The sequence below is a fragment of the Anas acuta genome, chromosome 4 (genome assembly GCF_963932015.1).
Source record: "Anas acuta chromosome 4, bAnaAcu1.1, whole genome shotgun sequence".
NCBI lineage: Eukaryota > Metazoa > Chordata > Aves > Anseriformes > Anatidae > Anas > Anas acuta.
This window is the reverse complement of record NC_088982.1, coordinates 56019953-56034791: the sequence shown is the minus strand read 5'-3', so window position 1 is coordinate 56034791 and position 14839 is coordinate 56019953. Positions and strand designations below refer to the sequence as shown.

Genomic DNA, 14839 nt, shown 5'->3' with positions numbered 1-14839 from the left:
GAATGATGATGGGAATTATGCACATTTAGCTAAGCAATTTAAGAAATTACTGCCCCTCACATGGAGATTATCTGTGCCATGGGTGTCCTTGTGAGCACCACTAAGTTTCAGCTGAGTGCAATGTCAAGCAGATGGGCATGTATCACCTTCAGCTGCGGTTTAACCTTATTAGCTTCACCAGGCACTGCAGTGGGCTAGCACTGCTCCCTGGGTAGCTTTCAGGGCATCCAGGTGAATGGCAGTAACTTCCTGAATTGCTTTACCTGCATCACCAAAGAGCTGGTGAGTCCTTAAATTGAAGCCCTGTGGGAAGAGCATCCCCGTGCCTACCCCCAGCCACGCGTTCACCGCTGCCTGCACGGGCACCAGGCGAGGAGAGCAGGAGGGAGCTCTCTTTCTTCCCCTCGTGCCCAGAACAATCCACTCACAGCTACCCAGTATTTAGGATGTAATGAATGGATCTCAGTACCACGATCAGCCCTCTGAAGTGGGAAAGGGAGTCCAGGAACCTGACACACGAAGCCTAGCAAGTTTTGCTCCGCAGCCTCTCAGCTGTCCCTCGAGGGACACCAAGACAGAAATCCCACCATTTACGCTGCTCACCCTGGGAGCACCCATCCCTCTCCCCTGACTGCAAGGAGCCTGCAGGGAACAGTTTTGGGATCACCCCCTGATGACGCTTGTTAACTTAAAACTGGCTAAACACGAGTTAAGAAATAGCAAAGTTTCACTGGTTTTTAGTAACCGTGGGCTTTGCACAACTCCCCATTCCAAAACAGGCCCCCAGCATGGAATGGCTTTTCTAGGTCAGCACGCAGAAAACCTTCAGCCCATACATCTGATCCCTGCCAGTGGGGTCCCTGTGGTCAACAAGAACAAGCCAAGAGTTTCCACTGCAGCATGAACTATTTATACTTCACATAACTCATCAGTATCAAACATCCACTCGGTATCGGTTCCTCAACGCTAACACAATCTCTAGCAAAGCGTGCTAGGATGCCAGGGTAACATACATCCTGCTTGCAAATATCTGGGAGCTTTATAAACATTATAATTAATGCTACAATTATACATAAATATGTAACTTAAACATCTTTGAATGCCATGGAAATGGTCAATAAGTATTTATTTATGAGGGAGCCTTCTTTTCTGTTGTGTACGGGACTACCACCAGCCAAGGCTTGCACTCTTCCATGGAATATTTTTTAACTTTCTTTATGACAAGGCAACTCTCGTTTCACCTTCTTTGTGTCAGAATCACCTCCCTAGCTTGTCGTCAGTAACGGTCTGCTGGAGGTAATTAGTGCCTCTTGGTTTAAAAAGGCTAGCACACATCTGTAAAGCTTTCAGTAGACCTAGTGGTCGAAAGCCAAAACCCCCTTACTCAGGGAGGCTCTAATTTGCCAAGTTTTATCTTAAATATCCTGCGGCTCTGGGAAATTACAAGCACTCTGTGGTTATAGTTAAGCGAACAAACTTCTTTGATGCACAGCAACAGAAAATATCTTGTGTTTACGATTTAATATAATATATTAACATCAATTATGTGCATAAATACTGCACGTTTAGCCTCATGAACAGAAGGTTTACTGCAATTCTTTAGGAGAGATCTGTTCAAAAAAAAATCAAATATGCCTTTCCTACTTTTTCTTCTTTTTTGGAAGACCACATCACTTACATAAAACATCCAGCATATGGCTCCTGTTAGCTCTGACTGATGCTTGTCTCAAGCAGCTTTCTTTTGAAATCAAATTACTATCCTTGACTTTCATATGTTTATGTTCCCAATTAAATGAAAACTGGAGCTCAGAAAGCAGTTTTCACCAGCTGACTGCCTGTTTTGTTTAAATACTGTATATGTATATATATAGTTTCAGCTCTGTTTCTGCAGTGTCTTTGCAAACTTCTCTTTAAAGAAAAATTTTAAAAAGCTTTTCTACACTTTTTAAGTGGTACTTAATTTTCAAAAACATCCAAGTGTCTCGCAAACAATGAATGGGATCTGTCCTCTATGCCTTGGGGATTTTTAGCGCTACCCTGTGGGAAAAAAATAATTACTGTTACTGAGAACAAAAGATTACACAGCAAATAAAATAAACACTTAGCTCTTACATAGCACATTTCTTCAGTGGATTTCAAAACATTCTGAAAACCTGGGTAACCATAACTATCTTTAACATACAGATGAGAAAATGACAGCCTGCAACAGAGCTGGGGGTGAAAATTCACCCATCCTGAACCCACACCGGCCAGACCCTTTCCAGTGCCGGTTTATCTACTCTCTCTGTCCTCTGAAAGTCTGGGTGCCACCATCTTGGGAGAAAATTGAGCAGACTGTATTCCACACCATGTATCAGTAATTAAACTGCCAACTACATACTGATGACAGAATTGTTATAAGTGATTCTGCTGCTGGAAAGAAGTGACCTGGAAGTCAAACTCCCTGTCTCATGAAGTTTGCATGAGGACTGTTTGAAAAATCACCTCTTGACTTATAAATGGAACCAATTCGGTACAGCCATTCAGAAGGAAAATTAAGGAAATTACAATGCAAAGCCACACTTTATTAGAATTTATACACACTGTTTCCTTGAAATGGGGAAGAGACCCTCTAACTACGCTCTGCATCCTGTGAAATACAGGAAGCCAAAGCCCAGCTTCTCTTCTCCATCCTGACTCTCAACACCTTTGCAACCTTTTGCCTCCTGTGGATCAAAACAAGCTTTGAACATGATTTTTAGCCTGGTTTCCACAGGAAACAAAGCTTGCACAGTCACAGTTTGAGGACGGGCATGTGCCAGAGAGGTCAAGACTCACTAGACAGCAGAGACTCTGCAACAACGAGATTTGCGAGGCATGCTCCAACTGCACAGAGCTTCGGGCACGGCCACATCCCACTAAACAGGGAAGAACTTGGTCAATAAACACATATCGAGTTACTACTTTTGCTGCTTACAGAGCTATGAAGTTAATCAGAAGGCATTAAACAAGTAGAGTGACTTCGTGGTGCCTTTTGATAGTTTCAACAAAAACCCCCTATGTAAATTTTCTTGGCAACAACCTGTTTTGATCAACAATCAACCACAGTGTCACTCCAGGAAGAAGTACAGAAAGCGGCTCTTCAAACAAAAGATAAGCGACAAAAACAAAACTGGTGGTAACGGACAGGAAGAGGGCTCTTCAGCCTAGAATATCTTCACCTTTTTTTCAAGAATATTTTAATTAAAAAACTCTTCTAGAAAAAGACAAGCACATATTTAGGTTGACTTACAGAAGGGACAGATGCCAAAGAAGTCTGGCCTGGATTGCACTTTGCCCCCTTTTCGCCCAAACCCCGACATGACTGAATCACTCTAATCACAGGGTACTTGCATACGTGTGGCAAACAAAACCTTTCATATGGGAACTCACAACAATGACATATAATTGCCATTTTAAGCTAGACAATGCTTTCATCTGATTAAACCACAGGAGGGAACAGGAAGAATATGCAGATTTCTGTATTACGCAGATTACTCTGAAACACCTTAGATCCACACTAGCATAACAGAGGAAAGAACACATTTTACTAAGCAAATCTGAGATAAAGAAAATCAGAAAGCATATTGCTTGCACTGTACTCAGCCATAGCTAAATCCTCATTTTAAAACACAATTCCTGGAGTATTTTATGAGAAAACCTGCAAGTTGTGTTTACTAGATGGTTACACAAATCAGAGCATTCATTTTCAAGACAAAAATAAGTTAAAGATCCAGACATTTATTCACGTTTAAGAGAAGCTTAAACAAAGGCTTCACAAGTGCACTAACACACATTCTCTCACCAGGAAGATCCTTCTGCAACTCCAGAACACATGCACACCAAAACATACCTTCCCTTGCAGATACAGTTATGAACACTTCAACAATGCAACCTGGCAGGGTGACCACTCCAATTGTAACCAGCCTGAAGAAAGCACAGCAACCTTAACAGTGACAAACCACATGGTAAACGCTTACCTCTGAACAAAGTTCTTCTCTTTTGCCAGTTATTAACTTTACTTCAATCACGTAAATTTATCTTTTCACTTGGTCAGACCCAGCTAAAAGCACAATCTCCAGGTTCACCAAGTGCTAGTATGTTTGGAAACAGGTGCTAAAACACCCCCAGTCACCAGACTTGTCTTACATGCATTCATCCTGTGTATTTTCTGTGATACAGATTTCCTTTTCTCGGTTCTTGTCCTGTGGCCAGCTGCCTCCTGATCCAAAGTGATATCCCAGCACGTGTTATGACTGTAATCACAAAAAGTTTCTGCTGGAGCACGGAACTTTCCCAGAGAGGATTCAGTTGAGGAGATTTTTGTGGTGTTGCTTGCTTATCCTGGGACAAAAGAGGGCAGGATTTTTGTGGTGTTGCCTTTTTTTTTTTTTTTTTTTTAATATATTGTGTGCTTTAGAATGTGGTTATTCAGTATTTTTCAAATGCATCTCTTAATAAATGTCCATGTCCATATTCCTGGCACACAATATGTTAAAAAAGGGGGACTTACCTGAACCCCTATGGTCTGGTTCCATGCTCCAGTACAGCATCCAGAATAGCTGTGATGTAACAACACTGTGCATACTGGGGCTTTATATCACTGTGGAAGCTGACTACAGCAGAGATCAGTGCCACAGGACCTGAAAGAAGAAAAACAAAGCATGTTTTTAGGCAGCAATATGCTGAACACCCACCTCTTAAAGCAGGAAGTAGAGGCTTCCAGAAAATAAAAGATAATGCAGTATCTAAGCAGTTCTTCCGAAAGCAATGCTATTTCACACTTAATTCTCACATACCGCACAAGAAACAAACGGTTAAGAAACAACAGAGGAGGTGGAGGCAGAGAATCTAAAGGGTTCTACAAATACAACTCCCACACGGTGTTTTGAAAACATCTCTCTCCTTTTGCCCCATTTCCACGGAAAGGCTGGAATCACGCTCTGACACCACCCCCTGTTTGGAAGGCACTCACAGTCTTAGCAAAGCACCTCTCCACTGCAGTGCCTCAGGATTCTGCAGTGTCACTCCTCTTCTGCCTGGCTCTCTGCAAAGTGAAGTCATAGGAATGGATCAGCCAACCTGACTTCTCACTACCCTGCCCAGAATCCTTTGTGAACTGAAATGAGTCATCGCTCTGAAAAAATCCACCACGGCGCAACGTTCCAGGTTTCTCCCTACGTCTGCGCTGGCTTCTTTGTCTTTGAAACGAAGTGCCTCTGCTTCTGGAACTGTGCCCAGCTGCATTGTACAGGATAACAAGCCAGCCTCCTCATTAAGTGGACAAGAAAGCTATTTACATGCATTAGCAAAGACAAGTTAAAGCTTTAACCCTCTAGTCAAGGCAAGAAATTCACCCCTAACATATCTTCCTGATTTAACACACAACCGCACCACACACAAAAACACGAATGCACAGACATACGTGTACACACACACAGACTTACAAAGAGCACTGTTTCCTTGAATTATTCGCTATTTAAGCATGACACCAATTTTTATTCTATCGATTAAAAGAAAAGACTTACTCTCCTTTGTCAGTCCCGAAGCATGCTGCAGACCTGCACGTAACAGACAGCTCTACTGTACTCGGGATCAAAGTTATGCTGCTGCAACTGTTTATCAAAAAATTAAAAGCAGTGGGCAAGTTCTTGCAAGCTCATTTTTCATCATCCTATTCACCGGTTGGGCTCACAACAAAGTGAGCCCTGAAACCATGCCAGGCAGAAAATGTCAAACTGCTCCAAGTGCCGAGAGCCAGCGGAGCTGCTTCAGCTCCTGCCGCTCCTGACAAAGGAGGTAATGCTCAGAACGAGGTCACTGTGTCACGATCTCGCTCCTGACGCTAGATCTTCCTCCTCTTCGTGAGGATACGCTAAGCCGGAGCCTCGGAAAAACACAGGCTAAGGGGTAGCAACAGCGTACGACGAGGGACAGACGCTGCGGCTCTGGAGAAACGTTTTCAGTTGTTTTGGTGTTTTAAGAGAGAGAAACATTTAAAATTGTCTTTACTGCAAAAAGCTATTTTTAGTTGTCATCTGTCAAAATGAGAAGTCTGATAGGCAGAAACAGAGGGGCAAACAAAAAAGGAGTGCTGCCATGGGGCTCTTCTTTAAAGGCTCCTGTATGCTAAGCACTCCGAAGCAATTTGGTAGGCACCTAATCCTTAAATGCCTGCAACGCAGCACTTCAGGACTCACCTGTGCTGTGTTGGAACAGGCAGTCACCCCCAGCAGTGAGCACAGCAGGGGTTTAGGACTGTTAAATACAAAGGTCACCATCCCACTTTGCTGTGAGACCTAGCCTTACAACGACCCCCCCTCGCAGTGAAAGAGGCGACCCCAGCCTAGAATAGGTCTCTACAAGTGCTCCAAGAGGACAGCAAAGAGCTGGGTTAGGCAGCTAACAGATCGCTTTTGTTCACAGGTCTGTGCCAACTATTATGCAGCGAAGCCGTATCGTAACCAAGCTGATTTACAAGTGTAAGGTATGCAGGGTGCTCTGCTGCACCTGTAGTTACACAGTAGCCAGGATCTCAACACTGAAAGCTGGGCTTTGTGCTATGCACACACTCTTCAACTCCCATGTTCCCTAAAAAGGCCTCATTCCAGGAAATCTTCCTTCAACTTTACAGGAGTTTTGCCTTCCCTAGGGCTGCAGGATCAGCCACAAAGCCTCTAATGAATCCAACTTGGCATCTGCAATGTTTGGGTCCCCCAGGATCATCCTGTGGAAACTTGGGTTGTTTGTCTGCTAAGCCCACACCTACTTTACAGCAACGAAACTCATTCCAAGAAGAAAAATTTCTGTGGGCTTAAAAGCGAATTACAACACACACCTACTGCAAGAAAAAACAAGAGCTCCAGCCTGCTTTTCCTTTGCACCAGACAACGTTCACGCACCGGGGAATAGCTGGGCTGGTGCGTGCGGCAGCGTTTCCACACACCTGCACAGATCCTTGCAGGAGCACTCACACTTTTATCACCAAAGTTACAATAAAGGCAGAAGGAAGAGAAATGTAAAACCAGGATCTGAATGCCTGTCCTTTGTAACAATTATTTCTAGTACTTGAGTCTGACTCAGGGCAGCCTGATTGCTCTGAACAAATATATCTGTGAGCTCTCTGAGTCAGAGGATTCCTCTAGCATGTGAAGCCTGAGAGACAGCAAAGGCCTGCACATGGACCTCGTGTGCACAGGCACCTAGGTATGGCTTTAATCAGATTCAGCAGCTCAGAGCAGTACCACGCAGCCCTCTGATCGGCACTGTGACCAGCAACAAGTGCCTGACACCATAGGAATGGCAGAGAGCAAACGGGAATGGAAAGACCGGCAGCAGGAAAATGTGAACGGGAATGTCTGAAGGGCTGAAGTTGATGGGCAAACCAGCACTGCCATCAGCTCACAGAATCATAGAAAGGCTCTGGCTGGAAGGGACTTAAAGCTCATCTCAGTACAGCCCCCTGCCACGGGCTGTGCCACCCACCAGGTCAGGCAGGCCCAGGCCCCATCCAGCCTGGCCTCGGATCCCCTGAGGCACCCGAACACCAGGCTGCGAACACAACCCACTGCTTCTGTGGCCGCAGAAGAAACCAGACTAAAGAACATGAGAAAGACACAAACTCGTGCTTGTATTTCCTAAGGAAATCTCTACATCCTGAAAATTTCAAGTTGTCAGTGCTCTGCTAGTAACGACTTACTGGCAGCATGCTAAAAAGTTCCACTTCGCTTACCTGAACAAATATCCTGGTTGTTTAAGAAACCACTTACGAAAACACAAGAGGCAACTTGATCAGGATATTAAATTGAGCAATATCCCAACAAGGAATGCCCATCTGGTTTTGTGCTCCTGTTGTCTGTGAGTTTAACTACTCCTTCATACCCCCTCCAGCTGCTGGCACCCCAGTATGTTTGCAGGGAACACACCTTGCTCCTTCAGATCTCGTCCCGCTGGCTTTAAAAGCACGTCCTTGTAGGGGTCTCAGATACCTGCCCATCCTGTTTCATTAAGCTTTCTAACTTACACAACTATTCCTTAAAAAGCAACAACCAAAATTCTGCATCATATTCTGGCAATCCAGCTAACCTCTCACCTCTGTCAGGTAGAAAGAAATTCAGATTTCCATACTTTCACTGGAAATACCCTGCCGCATACATAGTAAGAACAAAACTTGCTTTTTTTCACAGACATATTACCTTGGTAGTTCATTGTTACGCCACGCCTGAATTATCAGTTGCAGGTATCTTTTTTTTATGAGGAGTTTAAAGCACGCGTTCCTGGGTTTGACTCCCAGACCATGATCTTGCCCAGACACTTTTATCAGCTCACTCTTTGGATCTCCAACTATCCAAGTCTTCTAATTACACATTTCCACCTTATCGCACACCAAAGAGTCAAAAAAAAAACAACTGAAAAGCAAATGATACTTTACAAGTTACCTAATGCAGGACAAAACCACAACCCAGTGCAACGCTTGCTAAGACAGCATCTCAATGAGCCCACCAGTTTTAGGAGGAAAAACAAAACAACCCACAGAACTCCCCCCCAAAAAAGCCCAGTGGCTGAAACAATTGTCTTTTTAGAAAATTACAGCTCACTGGAAACTATGTGACATTTTAAATCACATGAAGAATTCACTAACAGATTTTGTAGCCAGGACTATGACAAGGGAGGAGATTTTTTTTTAGTATGTTTTAAAATATTTTTTGCATAGAAAACTTTACTGTTGATTTAAATGATTGATACTAAAGCTACAATGTCACTAAAAAAAAAAAAAAAAAAAGCTACAATGTCACTGGAAAAAAAGCCTGCATATTTTCTGGCAGTAAACAGTAAATGCAAGGAAAGACAGAAGCATTAAAAAAATCTGACACTAGAGGAGACTTGGCAAGAAAAGATGAGCACATGAGAAAGAAAAGGAGAAAAAAACACCAAAGCGATAAACATAGATGCTTTGTTTTAGGGTGGAAATATTATAAAGGAAAACATTCCTTTGCAAGCACTCCTGAAGGCACAGAACATGGCTGTTGAACACAAGCAGCCTGCCGTAGCCACGCATTCTCCACTGCCATCCTCAGCGTAGCCAGAACACATTTTCAGCGTGGCTGGGGATGCTGCAGCAAACACACAGCGAGAGAGTCAGCAGCTAAAATTCCTGCGAGGTGGAGGGCTGATTAGCAATACGAGCCAACGACACAGCACACCTTCTCTCATTTCTATTGATTGCTGTAACCATGGAAGGATTTTCCTCCCAAAGACGATACTGCAGTGGTTACAGCTTTTCAAACAGATAGCGATGACTGGCAGATAACTTCAGGTTAAAATAAGAATCTGCAACACTGAACGCAAGTCCCATGGTACTGCAGCAGCCTTTAACAGCACGGTTTTTCCTGGCTGGAAGAGACCTGATGAAAAGGCCAGGCATGGAATCAATTAAAACAGTGCCAAAGTGGTTTTAAAAAGAAAAGGTTAGACACTCCGAAGACTTAGCAGTTGAGAGTTTACTGGGTCATTTTTTTTCCCTGTGGTGGAAAGCAAAGGTTTTATTATGTCTGGAGTCGATTCAAGAAGATATACTTTAATGCTTAGGAAACTGAAACACCCTACATCTTTTACAAAAAGTAGCCATACTACAAGATTCTGCCCCTAACAATCTGAGTGGGGCAGATGCAGTGGCCCCTATTTCCCACAGTGTCTCAACACACTTCAAAATCCTGTCCTTTGGTCTCCCCTGTGATCAGCTGTGGGATGGGAGCATGGGAAATGCCATGGAACAACAGGGCAGCGACTCGCCTGGTCCTCTCGTGCTGGTCAAGTGTCTTAGAGGAAGCATTAGAAAACCACAGCACGCGTGGCCGATGTTGTATGCTGCATCTTAACAGGAAATGCCCTTGCTCCAGACAGAAACAACTTGTTCTTTGAGACCCTCAAGGCCCAGCAGATTTTCATTTTTTCTTCCAAGCAATATAGCTATCAGCAAATGCAGCAATCCAAAACTACCTGCCCAAATAAACGACGGTACCTGGAACCAGGGGTTCCCACAGTTAAACAATTAACTAAATTAAACGCATTTCCTCCTGTCCATTTCACATGGTTTTTGCTTAATTTTATTGAGTACTCACTTTATTACAGGAAGTCATAAACCAAAACCTTCAACAGGCATTCTATTACAGCAGTAGCACCTTCCTGCCTCTTGCACTTTTCTTTTTTAAGCAAAATTTCAGGAATCTGAAAGTCTCACTGGCTGTGAGATACAAACCTGAACAAGGTACTCAAACCCGACAAAATTATCAATTTCATAGACGTACGTCTCTTGTGCGATGACTTCTTACGTACTGCCTGATTTACACAGCCTTGCGCTTACATTTTTAATTACCACCACCCGCTCATCCCCCACATTCACCACTCTGACCCCAGTGGCATACAGACCACAGTCCTAAAACAGCAGGAACCTAAGACGTGCTTTTTTTCCCCATTCACTGCGTTGCCTTGCACTACTACATCATCGATGCCATTATTTCGCAGGATTGCTCAGCTGTTTCACTCAGCTGTTGCTGAGCCTCAAGTCCTCCTTAGCACTGTTAATGAACCTGGCCAACTGTGACCTGACAGACAGGGTTACCACTTCCTTACCCAGCCCAACCTTCACATTTCCAATGTTACCACTAAAAAGCAGCCACTTGGTATCGATCCTTGCTGCACAGGATCCTTTCCTGTGATGAGCACTGGCAGTTCCCCTTTTATCTCCTCTGTATTCTAAACAAGCCCTCGACAAGACTTTTGTGTTGGGCTTTCGCCAAGCATTTATTAAGCACTAGAACCTGGAAGAGTCCCTGTGCTCCCCCAGTGTTGCTATGACCCAGTTCTCTGAATGACAAAAGTACATAAAAACAGTTGTGTCTTGTGCCCTTTTACCCAGTATAGAAGAGCCCTAAGTTAGGATACGAAGACTAGGTTCCTGAGATGACCACAGGAGCTGCTGATGGTCTCAATTTACATTAAACTAAATCAGAAGGCCAGCAAAAGAAAAGATCTGGGATTATTTCTTGAACAACAAATTTGGCGAATATCTACGGGATATGGAGAGGAAACCCCACATACAGTTCTGAGATCAAAACTGTGGGATGCATAAATCCAAGTTCTGTGTACGTATATTTTATGCCATAGCAAGACAACATTTTCTTAATGCACAGTAAACCAACAGAACTACAGTCATTCCCTATCTTGTCTTAATGTCATCATTCCTTACTCTGGACTGTCAGAAAAATGGCTTACAGTTACAGCCATGTCCTTTCAATGAGCTACAACCACAGGCAGTATGTTAACTCACGGGCACACAAATCCCATTTAGAAGGGTGAAATGTGCAGGGGGTGGTGCATGACCCTCTCCTCACCTGGCCACCCCCAGGAGGCTGCTGCATGGGGCCAGCCGCAAGCAGCCTTACAAGTGGTTTTTGAAACCTTCGCTGTTTCTTCTGCCCATTTGGTACCTAGAAGTATTAGTGTTAAGAGCTAATGTACAGGCTGCTTCAAGAAAAACCTAGGCTATGAGGGCTGAAATATGATCAGCAGCAGATTGCAGGGCAAAACAAGGAATAATAGACGTAAGGAAAAACACAAGAAAGGTTAAAAGGAAACGCGAGGAAAGAGATGAATTTTGTTTGACTCCTAAAGCAGGCAATGCAGCATATGTGACGTTAACGATGAAAGAGGACTTGCTAAAAGAATCCAAATGCTTAGCAGGGCTAAACGGAAGCAGGAATAACAACCAAATGGTGAGAAATAAACTTTCCAGCTGTACGAAGGCTGGGAAAATCCAACGGCCTAGAGGATTGCTGGAGTAAGCAAAGTGGGAACGGCTGCGTGTTTTGGTGAGGAAAGAAGTGAACAAAAGGACAGTTGTTTCGTGAAGGCCAATCTGCATGTGCTCTGCATCCACTGGGCGCTTGCCTTTGTTTTGTTTTCTAGGCTGACCTTCACCCTGTACCACACAAAGGACTCAATGAAAGCCTCCCTTCCAAGTCTCAATTAAAAGCCTGAGGGAACAAATGCCTCTTGCATGCAGCCCAAAGCCTGAGCCCAAGTGCCAGTGACCCAGCAGAGGGAGCATCCCTGGCTGGCTGAGGGCACCTGCATCCTCCCATGACTTTGAATGAGCTCCCCCAGTCTTTGGAGCAGGCAGAATAACTAAAAAGGAACATTTAGCTTGCTCCCCAGTGGGTCGCTCCTAAGCCTTTATAATGCAGGAGCAAAGCTAGTGGAAGGATGGGTGTTTAGGGGGACAATGAAGAAAGCAGAGAGCAAATTAGTAGTGTGCATGCTAATAAGGTACATGTGCAGTATCGCTCCAGCGAGGAGCAAGCACTTTGGGCAGTCTGAACCAGAGCATGCGAAAGCAGTTAAGCGTGTCATCACCAACACTGTCTTCAGAAGTTTACTGCTGCTTTATGAGAACCTCTTCAAAACACACATGCACATGTAGTTTCTAGAAAGAAGGAATAATCCGCAAAGACTTGAAAAAGTGTGGCTTCCCAAAGAGCATCTTGTGTGCCATGTGTGGTCCGCAAAGCCTCTGCAGGAGGAGGGTTTTTTTGTCTTTAATTTGTGGTGTTTTATTTTGTGGTACTACATTGAATTGAGATGTCACCCTGCACATTTGTTATGCAGCATCTGGTCTGGTACATCCCTGAACACAATCTGGGGAACCTCCGTGTTATGGGGATAAAATGGAAACTGACCTCAAAGCTTTGGTCTAAGAATGATTTACTGCCAGAACTACCACCATGTAATCATACCTATGTAAATCCATATTTATTCTGGAATAAGGGTGCTTTTTTAACCTGATTTAGCTTATACAGCTTCCAAATATTACATCAACGATGGCAGTTGTACGCATATAATCCTGCTAAATTCCTCTGCAGGAACTTTCATACCACACATGAAACAGTAAAAATGAAAAACTGAATAATCAATAGTAAAAATAGAATACTAATTTTAATAGAGGCAAGTATGTGCCTTCCTGCTGTTTAATCATATTTTCCCCAGCATATTCAAAAAGAAAATGTTAAGACAAAGGAATTACTCTTTTTTAAAATAATATTTCTTCCTGAGTTCTGATAACTTCACTTTTGAAAATAGAAAACCACTGACATTTAAAGCTGCAAGTTCTATTTCTCTAAAAACTTCCTGTTATGGTGAAAGGCAGAGATCTTAAAAGCGCCAAGTTTGGTTCCTATTGCCATATGTTGTTTCTAATAGTCACAGCTTGAGTTTCAAAACTGATGTAGATTTGCACTTCCCTTTATCTCCATTGAGTGCTGCTGTACTCTAAGTACTTCTGAAAATAAGGACAGTTACTGAGGAGCCTAATTTTAGGCACTCATTTCTGGAATCTGGCATAAAAGCTCAGACTTGAATGTGAATAGAAACCATGCATGCGAGTTGCTTGGTAATATCTGAAAGTCTCGGGCATAATGCCTAAAATTATGCGTCTCCTTCATACCTCAATTTATAATTAAGAGCCTAGCAGGCTACTTTATGGCATAAAGGTTTAATTTGTGTTGTTTATCTTGTACCTGAGAAGCTTCTTTAAGTGGAAGTTTTAGGGCAATTACTATTTCCAAGAAAAGTTTTGGTTTTGACAAAATGATATTTATTCTTCAGATGAAGAAGAGAGGGATACAAAACAAGGAGTTCTTGGTTTTAGACAAAATAATTCTGCCATTCAGTGTCATTTCCTCATGGTATCTTTGGAGGCAGAGGATGAGAAAGCTTTGTGTAACTTCCCAGTGACATTTTCCTTCTGGTAACATAACTTCTTTCAAGGACAGGAACAACCTTGCCAAACAACCACCACACATTTTCCCCTGACACGACACGCAGCCTCTGACTGTATCATTCATCACCTATGCGGGCAGATATTATGCAAACCTGTTCGCCAGGTATCGCTCCTTAGGAAGTGCTAGCTGAGCACCAGAAGTACGTAGCATCTCCCCCGAGGCCTGCAGAGAGCAGACGTCTCTTTCCAAGAGCAGTGAAGTCAGTGCCGGCCCTGTGATATCACAGCATTCTCCGTAGCAACAGCCTATGAGGTCACAAATGAAGGATTAGCACTTTGCTGCAGGATTAAGGGAAATAAGAAGCCGGTCTGTCAGGAAGATGGGTTTTACTTCAAATAACGGGAATTAGGAGAATGCTGAAAATAAATGGGCCGTAAATTGTCTTTGTGTGACAAGTTGGCTTTATTCAATAGTACTGTAAAATAAGATAGTGCTTTCTTTGACAGCTTCCAAGTAACTGAGTGAAGTAGAGGCTGTCTCTTGAGTTATTACACAGGAGATGAATCTTGAAACAACTTTCATATCTTGTGACTCATCAGTCATTTGGTTTTACAAGTGCAGACAGCAGCCAGACCCCTCTCCTCCAACTGCCTGCTAGCCAGTCTGTTCACAAGTGTTCAAAGGTGGCACTAAGTATCAGAAAGTGACCAAACAAACAAACAAAACAGAAAAGGAACAGGAAGCCTGGAAACTACTTGCATTAGCACATCTTATTGTTAAGGAGGCGAGGATCTGCAAAGATGGGAGGCAAGGATCTGCAAAGATGAACCAGATTGGGTTTCTATGTTCCTAAGAAAGATTGAAAGCAATACAAAGTCTAAGTACAGTGCTCTAAGTTCTTGTTTGAAATGCCAGAAACTTAGGCCCTTCCCCGAAGAACATACTTACAGTCACAGGAATCATTGCCATGAGCATTACTGTAAAAAATAAAATACTAGTACAATAAATTTCTTTTAAAGTTTTTGTTTTGTTTTGTTTTCTCC

The 14839-nt window shown here is 43.2% G+C and overlaps 1 protein-coding gene across 12 annotated transcripts in view; it reads right to left on the bottom strand.

Moving 5' to 3' along the window:
* Positions 1-14839, bottom strand: part of STOX2 (storkhead box 2) — a 136587-nt gene that overhangs the window by 22828 nt on the left and 98920 nt on the right. Inside the window, exons 1-3 of one of the 12 annotated variants that reach the window (XM_068681327.1) lie at positions 4994-5137; positions 4532-4661; positions 4168-4362 (exon numbers count right to left, since the gene is read on the bottom strand). The exons of 7 other annotated variants lie outside the window; for them this stretch is intronic. In XM_068681327.1, the coding sequence (XP_068537428.1) occupies positions 4168-4177 (10 nt within the window). In that variant the 5' untranslated portion in view covers positions 4178-4362; positions 4532-4661; positions 4994-5137. Of the gene's footprint in view, positions 1-3998; positions 4118-4167; positions 4363-4531; positions 4662-4993; positions 5141-14839 lie in introns of those variants that run through there. 4 more of the 12 variants (XM_068681323.1, XM_068681325.1, XM_068681328.1 and 1 more) reach the window with 4 other exon arrangements.